The 14,575-nt window shown below is 33.1% G+C and overlaps 1 protein-coding gene across 1 annotated transcript; it reads left to right on the forward strand.

The window, feature by feature from the left end:
* Positions 1-532: 532 nt before the first annotated feature.
* Positions 533-6,194, forward strand: LOC127729980 (ribonuclease H2 subunit B-like). The gene is made up of 2 exons (XM_052237981.1): positions 533-1,057; positions 5,638-6,194. Exons 1-2 carry the CDS (start codon positions 590-592, stop codon positions 6,133-6,135), a joined length of 966 nt encoding a protein of 321 aa, XP_052093941.1. The 5' UTR covers positions 533-589; the 3' UTR covers positions 6,136-6,194.
* The last annotated feature ends 8,381 nt before the right edge of the window (positions 6,195-14,575 follow it).

Raw genomic sequence — 14,575 nt, forward strand, 5'->3', positions numbered from 1 at the left:
GTATCATGATCAGAAATTCATCAGTGAGAATAATTGCATATTTGATGTCGGTGTGTTAATTTTGGTCTTTTGTTTGTTATACGTGACCACCGTGTACGAGACACATCATAGTATTGTTGATTCCTTTTCTATGTTTTTCTATGTATTTCAGCGATGCGGATCCTTTGAAATGGATTTTATACTGAACTTGGGTAAAATTAGTTAGTTAGTAAAATGTTAGTTAAATCAGGAACATATATATATTGACTATATAGATATACTGTCCCCAGCCGGTTAAATACATCAATGATGTTTTTTTAAGCTTATTTGACGATGTTGAACTGACTGCTAGTAGCGAAATATTACTTCTATAAATGTTTCAAACAAAAATGTTATATTTTATTTTTTTGTCCTAATTCGTAATATGCCCCTTTAATTTTTATATTTTATATATACTTTGAAAAAAAGTCGCCTTTTGGATTCTCTTCCCAGGTTTGACTCAAAAATTATAATACGAAAGTCTTTATCACAACTGTGTTTAAAATCACTTGTTTTGCAAAGGAGTAGAGAAACATTTATAACTAAAATTCCCCCGCCATTTTTTTGCAAAATGCCACCAAGAAGATCTTCAAGAGCAAATCCTTCCAAAGAAAATAGCACTGAACAGAAATCGAAATGCAACGGACTAACCGAAAAAGAACCAGACCAATGGGTCATGTTAATCAACAATACAACCCTTCAGACTAACCAGGATCCAGAAGATAATCCTAAATTTTACCAGTTAAAACATCCGAAGACCGAAAAGGGGGCTTTGTTTTTGTTTTCTGGAAATGACACAGACGTTTTTGAGTTACAGAGTTTTAATGAACAATTTAGATCATGGATAATTGACAATGAAATTCTTAAAGATGGAAAGATAATGTTTACAACTCCTGTCGATCCACTGTTTTTGGTTTTGCCGTACCTGCAGAAAGAAGAGAAATCTGGCAAATTCATGACATTAGAACAAATAGTTGCTGATGACAGTTTTCCAGAATGTAGGAGACTTTGCAACACAAGTGGGATGTCAATGTTAAAGGTATATCAATGTATTTAATTAAAACCAGTGCATGCAGTATTCGGTCTCATTACTAGTGTCGGTAGTGACAAAATTAAGAATAAAATAAACAGCAATAAGAAGAAAAAATTAGTGGCAAAAAGACAAATTTAGCAACAAAAAAGTTTATAATTTATAAAAAAAGAAGTCATTAATTACAGGGGGGTCTCATTGGGGGGATCTGATCCCAGATCCTGTTGATTGTTTTGTAAGAATCCCATATCCCGCTTATCATTGTAATAATAGCGCTTGTAATTTCACGTGTCCTGCCCAACTTCATTTCCCGTTTTCACGCAAAATAATGTGACTTTCACGTGTCACGCTTACTAAAAATCTGCCAATCCGGCATCACGCTTAGACCCCAATGAGACCCACATGCACATTACGGGTTATTATAATTAATATCGTTTTACTAAATTTCAAATAGTATTTAGTAGCTATGCCGTCTTGTAGTGAATTTTTAGTAAAAAAATAATATTATAAAGTATTTATGAATCTGAATATTTTGTTTCAATACCAGAATTATAGTGGTGTCACAACAGTGAAGTAATTTTGATAAATGAATTACATGTATAGAAATAACAGTACATGGCAATTACTTTAAATATTATAAGAGCATACAGGATGAGCTAATCATCTGATTATACTAAGTGTTCATAAAGAATGGCTGAAAAATTAAAGAACAAAGAAATTAACTTCCCCCCTCTCCTTTTGATTCATTCATTCACTTATACACTACTAGAAACACGGCTTGAAGACTACTTGAAATGTTTATGGTGATACACAGCTTGGGTTCGTGTTTCTCAAACTGTTTTTATGCACTGATCATTATGTTGATAGTTTTTATTAGTTTGTCAGTTCTTCTTCTGTCCAATTAGTAGCTTCTGTCTTGGTGTTACACAGGTGCTCCTAAAACGGAGGAAATAACTCAGAGAAGAAGACAACCTAGAACACTGATGATTAAAACATTTCTCAGTGGTCCTAGTTTGTAGTATTTCTTTTTTTCAAAAGGTGCAAGTCAAGTTCTGTCTCTGTGTGATACGGGTGCTCCAAGAACAGAGGAAATAACTCTAGAGAAGAAGAAGACAATCTAGAACACTCTGATGATTTAAAACATTTCTTCAGTGGTACGAGTTTGTAGTTGTTTTTTTTTTCGAGTGGTGCGAGTTCTGTCTCTGTGTGACACAGGTGCTCCGAGAAGGGAGGAATTTACTAAGAGAAGAAGGAAACAACCTAATGATTAAACACATTACTCCGAGTTTGTTATATTTCTTTTTTTTTGAGTGGTACGAGTTTGATAAAGTGATGCAAGTTGTAATAATTAATGACAGTGTTTGAGTGGTGTGAGTTGGCCGTGGGCCGAGTTGTCGGGCAGTATGTTGACTGAGCATGCGCGAAAGCGTATAAGATACGGATCAATAACAGTCACCGAATTTGGATATTTTCTCAAAATTGGCATTTTCTTTGGAAAAAAGATTGTTTCAAAGACAAATTTAGCAAGTACAAAACACTTCATTTATATGTCATATTACAAATATTTCCTACTTTGTATGGTTTCAGAGGAGTTGCGGCTCAATGAAATCTGTCTCTTATTTTAGTAGTATAGATATATATGCTGTTAACTGGAAATATATTATCTTAAACATATCCTTGGTAATAAAAAAACAAAACTCTTTTCTTAAACAAATGTTATAATTATTTTCTTCTATCAGTATACTAAAAAAAATTAAAATACACTTACATTAAAAACCATACTCTGCATGTTTCTATATTTATTTATTTGAATTTTGTTTTCTTGTCACCTAATTAGCCTTCTTTTCGCAAGATTATTCTTCTTGTCGCTTCTTGTCTCTAATTAGTGAGACCCTGCAGTATTCAGAAAAATGCACAGGAACCAGAAGAGTTTATAAGCAGACTTTGCCAAACTTATTTGTATATTTATTTTTACGTATACGACCGCAAAATAAAAATATAATTGGTATCACGTCGTCGTCAGCGTCGTCTGAAGTCATTTGGTTTCAGGACAATAACTTTAGTATAAGTAAATAGAAATCTATGACATTTAAACACAAGGTTTATAACCGCAAAAGGAAGGTAGGGATTGATTTTGGGGGTTATAGTCCTAACAGTTTAGGAATTAGGGGCCCAAATAAGCATTTTTCTAGTTTCCAGACAATAACTTGTGGAACGGTGTATGGATCTCTCTGAAATTATACCACAAGTTTCTATACCACAAAGGGACGCGTAGGATTGGCTCTGGGGGGGGGGGGGGGTAATGGCTCAAACCATTTAGGAATTAGGGGCTAAAAAGGTGGAAAAACAAAGGTTTCTTTGTTAATGGACAATTACTTTTAAGTACAATGTTTTGTGTTTGAATTACCTCCCTTACACTGCTTTCAAATTATGTATAAAGAAATGTTGTATTGTCTTGAGATGATTAGCTGTCAATTTATTTTTAGAAGTTACTATTAAAAATGCTGATTTATAAGTAATATTAATTTTAGACATGATTATGTATGTCCTATTTTAAGACTTTTATGATGTATTTAAATGGGTAAGTATGGTTGCAAACTCCATTGGAAATTTGAATTGAGATAATAACCATATCTTGAGGGAAAGAATATGTTTTTTGGAAAAAAAAGGGGGGGACATTTTTTTTTTTCTCATTTCAGATTTCAGAAATTAAAAAGAAAATTTCAAATATTATTTTTTTATGCAAAAAAACGGGGGGGGGGGGGGGGGGGGGGGTAATTTTTTTTTGGGGGGTGGGGTATAATTTGCAACAGCATAGTGTATTGCACAAAAGCAAAAAATTGAATATAAATCCAAATCATAATTTTTGCCCAAACTGTTCAGGGTTGGACCTCTGCGGGCGTATCCAGCTGCGCTCAGCGAAGCATTTTATTCTTCGTGTATGAAGATATTGATTTGATATTTGGTATATTGTTTTATCATGAAAAGTTACAGTTCAAGTTCAAATTTTGTTCCAGTCTGATTATTTTGTACAGAGTTATGGTCCTTGGACTTAGAAAATTCACTCCACACTTTTTTTTGTCATGCTTGAAGATATTGATTTAATAATTGGTACATTGTTTTATCATGACAAGAAATAGATCAAGTTCGAATTTTTTTCCGGTCTAATGATTTTGTGCAGATACTCTCAGAATGCTTGTTTAAGATATTACAATATTGTGTTGAAGATAGTGGTGTTGTAGAGACAAAAATCAGTCAAAAAGCAAGTCATAGGTATGCTGTTTATGGCGTCGGCGCGTCAACAATGTATTAGTTTGTGATTTGGTCTAGTTCATGGTGAACCACTAGTGGTAGGTCAATGATATTTGGTATGCAGTTGTATTAGCATTGGCACATCTCATTACCATGGAGATTATTTGGCCTTGCCCCCTCAATCAAGGTCTATTGACTTTGAAACTTTGCTTTGTTTACATGTATTAGTTTGTGATTAGGTCAGTTTATGGGGAACCACTAGTGGTAGGTCAATGATATTTGGTATGCAGTTGTATAAGCATTGGCACATCTCATTTTCATGGAGATTATTTGGCCCCGCCTCCTCATTCATGGTCTATTGACTTTGAAACTTTTGCATCATATTCATGTATTAGTTTGTGATTAGGTTAGGTCAAGGGGAACCGTTAGTGGTAGGTCAATGATAATTGGTATGCAGTTGTATAAGCATTAGCACATCTCATTTTCATGGAGAATACTTGGTCCTGTCCCCTCAGTCATGGTCTATTGACTTTGAAACTTTTGCTTAGTTTACATGTAACAGGCTATTATTTCAACTTGGAATTATTTTTAATTATGGAATTTGCATAATTTCTTGTGCTTGAAAATTTTAATAAATTCCATGTTTATTCTGTATTTTAATGTTCTGTGCGGCGCACAACACTATCTATTACAAAGAATAATGCACATTTTCAATAGAATGTTCTGTGCGGCGCACAACACTATCTATACAAAATACATTGTATGGAAAGTGTTATGCACTGCTCAAAACATTATAATACAGAATAAATGTGGAATTTATTAAAATTTCAAGCAGAAGTATTTATGCAAATTCCATAATTAAAAATAATTCCAAGTTGAAATAATAGCCTGTTATATATTAGTTTGTGATTAGATCAGTTTAAGATGAACCGCTAATGTTAAGTCAATGATATTTGGTATGCAAATGTATTGGCATTTGCAAGTCTCGTTTCCATGGATTATAAAGCCCCACCCCCTCATCATGGTTCATTGATTTTGAAACTTTTACATAGTTTACAAGTCAATGTTTGTGTTTAGGTTTGTTGAAAGGGAACGACTTATGATAAGTCTATGGTATTTGTTATGCAGTTGTATTACCATTGGCACATCTCATTTCCATGGAGATTGTTTTGCCATGTACCTTCAGTCATGGTTCATTGACTTTGAATATTTGCATAACTTACATGTTAAAGTATTGCTATTTTAATTTCAACATTTGCATTATCAAAAGTACAAAAAGGCAGACATATCTCTGTGTTAACTGTTTATATAATTATGTCTTTCATTTTGGATTTCAGGAAATATCTGATGTTAAGGGAGACGATTCCTTCAAAGCTTACCGATTCAATAAAGAAAAGACACTATCTTGGCTGAAAGAAAAGACAAATAGACTAGCAGACAAAATGACGGAGAAAGATATTTGTGTCAGTGGTTCATCTCACAGTGTCAACTTCATTAAAAGTAAAAAATCTTCTGTAACATCTAGAGAAGACTACGTAAGATTTGCCCATGGTGTTATATCCGACTACATCTCTGAAGACCTAAGTATTGCTTTAAGAGATTTCATGGGAATACCTGTAATTATCCCTAAAAAAGATATAGAAAACGAAGAGCCACCCGCCAAAAAACAGAAAACAGGGAGTTCTGTACCAACAGATGATTACAGCAAAGAACAGTCCAAGCCTAAGGCTCAAACAGAAAAAAAAATATCCACTGCACAGAAAAAATTGAGTCAGGTTGATAAATCTGGCATGAAGAGTTTATCAAGTTTTTTCTCCCCTAAACCAAAGAAATAATTTCAAGCTTTATACGTTATATCATCACTAGTATACTATATAAAGTATGTAAATACGAACATGTTATTTATTTACTCATACAATCCACTATACCTTGCACATGTTGCAGCCCTTAAGAATAACCTTGATCCATACGGGGCGGGGGGTAACTTTGAGGATATTTTTTTGGTAGGGTGTGCCATTATTGCCTCAAAAAACGTACCCATTTTAATATTACATTCACTGAAATTCAGTACCTATAGATATATAAATATTTAAGAAAGAATGACCTATACTTATGTAGAGGGTGGTAAAGGGGGGTGTGAACACGGAAACATGTGAAATAAAAATCACAAAAACATTGCACGGAAAATAAAAATAGGGAAAAACGAAGCACGAGAAATAAAATTGTAAATATTAAGGAAAAAAGTACTAGAAGTTATTACTCAGCCGTTCTTGGAGATCATGCAGTCATTAATGGACACGAAAACCCTGCGGTCACCTTTTAGCGTCCGCTAGTTGCATCTGATTTGAAAAAAAAAAATATTCATAGTTATACTGTAATTTAAGTACTTATAGGCTATAAATGAAGAAAAGCAGTTCATTAATACACAATTTAAAACAATATCCAGGCTGACTTTGAATTAGTTCAGGTTTACTTTTTAATCGAATGCGGGACAAGCACAAGAAATAATGAGTACCGACAAGAAACACAGAAAAATAAATAAGGGGAAACACGAAGCACATCGAACCAAAGACAAGAAAACAAGAAATAAAACTTCAAAACACGAAAACACGTGAAATAAAAAGGCCGAAAACGTTGCACTTAAATAACCCTTTACCACCCTCTTATATAAAATATTTTAAATATGACCCTTGCTTATATAAGCACTAAATCTATATCATCACTCATAATTCATAAATATACAGCTACCCTTAAGGTGAATTTTCAAATGAATTGATTTAATTTGATATAATAATTGACCATTAATAATGTAAGATTCTCAATAGCATATTTATATATGATATGTAGATCATACCCCAAATCAATATACAGTTATCAAATGTAAATGCATTTTAATATAGGATGTCATAAAAAAGGAGGGTCATTTTTATATAAAATCTTGCAAAGGCTTTACCTTATAATTATCAAATGGTCAGGGTTAGATGCTACCATCTACTTCTTATATCTTCTGTTAGTATCATTCTATCTTCTATGGAACTGCATGCACACTTTGTAAATGTTTAGAGCATCTTTAAAAATTCTGGATTTTATTCTTTAATTTAGACAAAAAGCATAAAGGGAGAAGACAATTTTTCACTCTGTTGATGCAAAAAAAATAATGTGTGCATTTAGGTATATTTTTTTTTCATACAAAGAAATATTTGGTCAGCACTAAGGTCAGGAGGTTTTTTTTTGTCACATACCTGCAGGATTGTGTCATCACCAATTTCAGGTATATATTTTATTTTACTGTGATTTCACCATTTGTAATCTGAGAATGTCAAGAGTAAAGTGATAAATGTGATGATAAATTTTGTTGGGTAATTATTTTGATCCAATTCTGTCTCCTATCTTGATAGAATAAGTTACCAACACCAACTGGTATACTGTTGAAAAGTTTATGGTAAATAAATCCTCATAAAACATTAGGGCTAGGAGTTGCATCTCTTTACACATCATTTTATCTGACATTATTATTATTTTTAGCATCAGCTGTCTCGAAAGGCAAATGTGAGTTTTTGCCATCACTTGGCATTAATTGACCCCTTTATTAGCCCCTTGAATTCGAAAATCAAAAAGTATTCTAAATTTCAAAATACATTTGTCAGATGTTCACTACACATTTATCTGCAAGAAATCAGTATTGAGATATTTGAATTCTGTCTTTGTAACACATATTTACTTAAGTGCTTCAGAGGTGGTTTAAGGGCCCCCATTATAGAGCTGCATATATAATAAATTCTGAATTTTTACAAATCAAATTGATATCCTGCTCGACTATTTACCATAAAAGATATTTTGCTTGATAATGTCTAATACAATAAATAATTTCAAAGTGACATCATAAATGACTTTTCTGAATTGAAGTGTCTAGATAAAATCATTCTAATCATTTATCAGTAGAATTTACATAATTTTGAAAGGAGTGAATCATTTTATTGTTGTTTTTTTTTTCTTCAAATTCAGGGCCCATATAATAATAAAAAACATATCACACCTCCTACTTAATAAAAAACTTATGTTACGAATATAAGGACAACTGTTGCTAAACTGGGTTCAACTGTTATTTCACTGATTACGTCGGTACAAGGATGTATGTTTATGATGACCAAAACCACTGTAAAAAATAGCTGCCACTAAAACTGGTTGAATAATACATTCAATTGTTTGAGTTTCATTTGGTTAATTTTTTTATGTCCAAACGCTTACAATGGTTTCGGACAACAAAACTGTCCTTATTAAATCTAAGATAAGGAGAGGGACTAGATAATACATGGTCCTACTACTCCAGTCATTTTGTATGCTGATTTCAAGTAGTTGCAGCTATTTATTTAGACATCTTGCATGAGGGTGTGGATGGGGTGTACAGAATAGAGAATGAAGGGCCAAACAAATAAAGAATAGGGAAAATAGGGCAAAAAATAAAGAATAGTCTAAGAGAATAATTGGGCCACACCTAAGATATAGAGAATAATTGGCAAATTATTAAAGAATAGAAAAAAATGGCCTTAAAAATTAAAGAATACAGAAATGAAGGACCCCCAATCCAGACCCTCTTGCATAGAGATTTAGTTTGATGACAACAAAGGGAATAATCCATTGTTAATCAGAAACTTCCAAAAGGACCCAACCATAAGACTTTACATAATTTTATATGGAGTAGTAATATTCTAGTATCAGCTAATGGTACAATCCTTAGGTACTGTTATTTAGGTCTACACAATTCATTTACACAGTTCAGTTATCAGAGATACTTCTATCAAATTGAATTTACACCACCCACATACCCCTAAACAATTGAAATATCTCCCTTCGGCTACTTTTTTTCACTGATGATAAAACAGTTGAGATTATCTTCCTCAAATACTATATTCCACCAAAATAATATCCAGGTACTACAATCCACTGAAAATAGTTTCAAATTTCTAACAAGTGAGATAGGTGATAAAAAATATATAACCCACAGGTACTGAAGTCTATTTTTCAAATGTACAGCAGATTACATAAGTAAGGGAACAATCATTTAACTTAAGAGTTGGGGTTATGTTTGTTTTTGTCTTGACTTTACAGAGTCAAAAAGCAAGACTTGTGTATGCTGTTTCCGGCAGCGTCAACAAGTAGTTAAAAGTTGGTGATTAGGTCAGTTTTAGAACTACTAATGGTAAATCAGTGTTTTGGTAAACAGCTGTATAAGCATTTGCACATCTCATTTCCATGGTGATTATTTGGCCACGCCCCTCAGTCATGGTCTATTGACCTTGAAACGTTTGCATAGTTTACATGTTAAAGTTTGTGATTCGGTCAGTTTAAGGGGAACCACTTATGATGAATCCATGATATTTGGTATGCAGTTGTACACAGCTAATTTTGCATAGGTACTATTTCTGTACCAAAAATCTATAGTACTGGAAATCTACTTTAAATATTCAGTACTATTTTGTTACTTTGAAATTATTGTAATATTTAGGTGCCTGTATTTTACAGTACTTGATATGTATTTGAAATTTAAGTACTACAAAATTTTGGTTACACAGTTACATTTTCAGCATTTTGAAAGTTTGTCTATTTCAAATCTCTTAAATTAAGTTATGATTTTCAAACATGGAATAGTTATCACTGTTGGTATTACTTCTGTACCAAAAATTTCAAGTACAAATCAAGTACTGTAAAATACAGGTACCTAAATATTACAAGAATTTTAAAGTAAAGAAATAGTACTTACTATCAAAAGTAAATTTCCAGTACTACAGATTTTTAGTACAGAAATAGTACCTATGCAAAAGTAGCTGTGTACAACTGCATACCAAATATCATGGATTCATCATAGAAGCTTTAGCTTTAAATGGTAAGCAGATCATCTTGCTCCACATGTAGCGCCCGTCGAGTTGCGCATGGTCAAGTACAAACCCGGTGAGAATTCATATTTTGTAGGTCACATTCGAGGAGAAGAGGACGGGATTGTGTTTACGACAATTGGAACATATGTCTTCATCTTTGAAACAAAAACTAATTAAAAAAAAAATTCTTCTCCCTGGTCAACATATTTATTTCTTCAGAGTTGGGAATCAGAATATTTTTTTTGGCGAAAAACCATAACCACCCCTCCCTTTCATAGTTGGTATTTCCCTTACAATTCAAATGATCTGCATCTTACTGAAAATAACAATCCAAGTGTACGGAAATCCAGTGAAACTTCAAACTGGTGGTTAACAGAAGTTCTAGTCTACAAATGATTTAAATCCTAAGCTCGAGTCTAGTGGAAAATGTCCATTTAAGAAACTTCAGATTATTGAAAATATCTTCTAATGTATTTCAATTCTCTGAAGCAATGATGTGCAGTCAGAGAGTTAATATCCCACTGGTTCTGCAGTCCACTTAAAAAAATATCCAAGTAAAGTGCAACCAGTGAGGTAATAACCCACAGGTACCGAAGTTCACTTTAGATAGCTATTTAAGTAAAGTGAAGCCAGTGAGGTAATAACCCGCAGGTACCGAAGTTCACTATAAATAACTATCCAAGTAAAGTGCAGCCAGTGAGATAATAACCCACAGGTACTGAAGATCACCATAAATAACTATTCAAGTAAAGTGCAGCCAGTGAGTTAATAACCCACAGGTACTGAAGTTCACTATAAATAACTATTCAAGTAAAGTGGAGCCAGAGAGTTAATAACCCACAGGTACTGAAGTTCACTATAAATAACTATCCAAGTAAAGTGTAAACACTGTTTTGATTTTTGTTCTCCATCACATCTTTCTTGAAAATAAATATTCACCGATTTTTTTTTATATTTTGTTTCCAGATTTTTTTGTTTTTCTATATGCTTCCCAAGTTTTGTTTGTGAAAAATAGCTTTTCTCACTTCTCTGTTCATATATGGTACTGAGGTTTTTTTTGAGGATATATGTACTTCCTCGGTGCATGACATTATGATTGAATGAATGAACTTAGCAGAAAATTGCATGTGCGGATCCAGGGACCTAGGTTGTCCGAAATTGTAATCCTGGCAAGCATAGCGAGGCGATTTTCAGCAAAGAAATTGCATTTTTCCGATTGGAGGGTGGTGCCTTCCACGCCACCTGAATCCGCCTCTGAAACAACACTTGAAGACTAACAATCTCATTTAGGAGCCTCCTCGTGGGGTTTTTGATTATGTGATTACTTGGACGTTTAAAAGTGATTATTTGATTACCAGACCAGCATGTGAGCAAATATTTCATGATCATTTGATTATTTGATAATCTAGGACTGTATTTTTGATTATTTTACTATCATGTTTAAAAAAATAATTAATGATTATGTGATTATATTGGCAAAAAATTTGTGACTATGTGATTACTTGGACACCGCCATGAGGGGCCTCACTAAGTATGTCAGCTATCCGAAATGTGCTCTAAACAAGTTGATGGAGCCCACATGGTGGCAATATGCCACGATTGCCACACAATGGCCATAGTTTCACGACTCCAGATAACTTTTTTTCATAAACATGGCGGTATAGTTATAGATCACCTAAACACGATGGACAACGGACTGATCACTCCCTTATCATTAAAGCTTATAGGGAAAATTTGAAGAAGAGAAGCCTTCACAATAATTGTTACAGAAGGATGGACAGGCGAAACCAATATGTATTGCCAAGCATTTTATGTGGTTCCTTTATATAAGTACATTTATATAAAAATAAGATGTGGTATAATTGCCAACGAGACAACTCTCCACAAGAGACCAAATGACCGCAGGAACTTGTCTCTGAAAAATATACCTTAATATTTTAAGGTATATAGGAATTTTTTTTTCAGAGACAAGTGTCTGTGCAAATGACACATAAATTAACAATTAAAGGTCACCGTACGGCCTTCAACAATGAGCAAAATCCATATAACACAGAAAATAATGAAATTAAAAGAAAACATTTGTGGAGAGTGAAGAATTATTGTTTTGAACCTATTACTTGATGACAATAGACAATATACAGGCAAACATTATCTTTCTTTTTCAATGATCGGCAAAAAAACAATCTGTTGTTCTTACTATGTGACGTCATCAGGCTGATCGCCCCTTTTTCGCGACGTCACGATAGCAAACTCAGACCAAAACAAGAAAACATGAACATGATGAAGCCATAATTCAATTTCTGAAAAAAATAATCCATCAGTCTGAACAGTGTAAATCGGTCAAGAATTAGAGAAATGGGTTATTATATTACAGCTAAAATCAGTTTATATATTGGCCGTTTTCAAACTATTCGGTAACACTTTCAATTGAAACACTAGCAAATTAAACAAGAAGTACTGCCATAATAAAAAGCTCACACCACGATACCCTCATTCCAGACAAAAGCAATGGCAAAGTATATGATTTGTTTAGGAAAATCCAAAAATATTTCGGATGAAAAATAAAATGTAGTGTTATTAAAATGGCATTTCATAGTGAAGATTCTGAGAGAGTTTCATTAAATTCTTATTAGCAGTTTCGAAGGAGAGAGGATACAAAGGCGAACTGTAGTGTTAGGATATAACAAAGTCCATGTCATGCCAATTTGAAAGTTTAACCCCAAAAATCAACCGAATCAAGAAATTGAATAATATGTGCAAAAGAACATCTGCATGTTTGCTTCGCATCACGATGCGTATCTACATGTTTTAGTTACATACAATTCACGCCATCTTCAAATTATTACTTAACAAAAGTTAGTTCTGATTGGTTGCCTGATGGTGCAGCTTACTATAGATTCTATTGGCTTAAGGAAGTTCGCTCCTCTGTTTAAAAAGAACTAGGATTTTAAAAGACTGTTATAAATTGAAAGTATACAAATAGTGGAACTTAGGGAGCTACCATTTGATTTTTATGGGGGGGGGGGGGGGGGCTAGGATGAAAAATTTTGTCCTGCATTTTTTTTTTAGTTGTAATCTCTGTCCTGCCTGTTTATTTTTCACTCTATTCGGTCCCGCCTTTTTATTTTTCACTCTATTCGGCCCTAGCCCACTCCCCTCCCCCACATAAAAATCAAATGGTAGGTCCCTTAGAAAGCAGAAACAATGAAAGGTCAGTGTTCTAGTTTCTGAGATATAAGCAATTGAAAATTTGGCGGGAAATGACTCTCTAGACTCTTGATACATTTGACATTGGCACCTTTTTTCTTTCAAAAACTATGAAAGATTACAAGGACATTTTTTGTGAATTTCAAAAATGGCTTTTTAAACTATATGTATCAAAATGATGAAAAGAAAATTGGGAGTTAGCGGGCAAAATTTTGAATGGCACCACATTGATAAAACTATAGGATTCCGAATATCTGACAAAAAGTCAAAATTAAGAGTAGCGAACATCCTTAAATCAGTTATAGAAAACGAAATTAAATACGAATAAAATAACAGTATGGGTGCTCAAGAACCGATCAATGGATTATACTGCTAAAGGATCACGTCGGCTACACATTGTTAGGTAAGCGATGGTAGCCGAAATTGATCCTTTTATTAGATCGCGTCGAAAACTCATTGTTAAATAAGCGCTGATAAACGAAATTGACAATTTTATTAATTCACATTCCCTTTGCTTAATTTGTATAATACACGGTTCGCTTTATAATAAATGTGCTAATTCACAGATTTTGGTAAAATTTAACATTCAACTTTGGGACTTTGTTATTTTATGAAATATAATGGAATTCATTCTTTCAAAATAGATGTACATTTGTATAGAAAGCACATTAAACGTATCTTAATGTCATTAAATCTTCAAGTACCAATGCATAGATTTTTCTTTAAAATCAAGTTGATAATGCATTCCTGCAATATTTGACAAAAATCTGTGACATGACCAATTTACTGTAACCGGACCTTAATGAAGACAAAGTATACGTAATTGGGCGATATTTTGGATTTTGATGAAATTTTGTATGAATTGATTTAGAAGTCGTTGTACTGAATCTAATACTAGTATCGAAAAAATATATATGGAATTTGATACAGCCAATAAAAACAAATGTGAAATAGGTTTGAAAATATAAAAGTATGTAAATAACGTAAAAAAAAAATGCCTTTTTTTAAATGCGTTATCTAACAAATCCGTCCAAAACGAATATGCGAATACGAATACGAATGCTTGATTTAAATTCGGTAGGAGTAATAAAATAAGTTTTGTAGAGCTTTTAATAGAATACATACGACCATAAACAACAACATTAAAAACACAATCCTTCAAGGAAAACTAAAAATAGAGAAGCATACATAA

Source organism: Mytilus californianus, unplaced genomic scaffold (genome assembly GCF_021869535.1).
Source record: "Mytilus californianus isolate M0D057914Y unplaced genomic scaffold, xbMytCali1.0.p SCAF_2, whole genome shotgun sequence".
Lineage (NCBI taxonomy): Eukaryota > Metazoa > Mollusca > Bivalvia > Mytilida > Mytilidae > Mytilus > Mytilus californianus.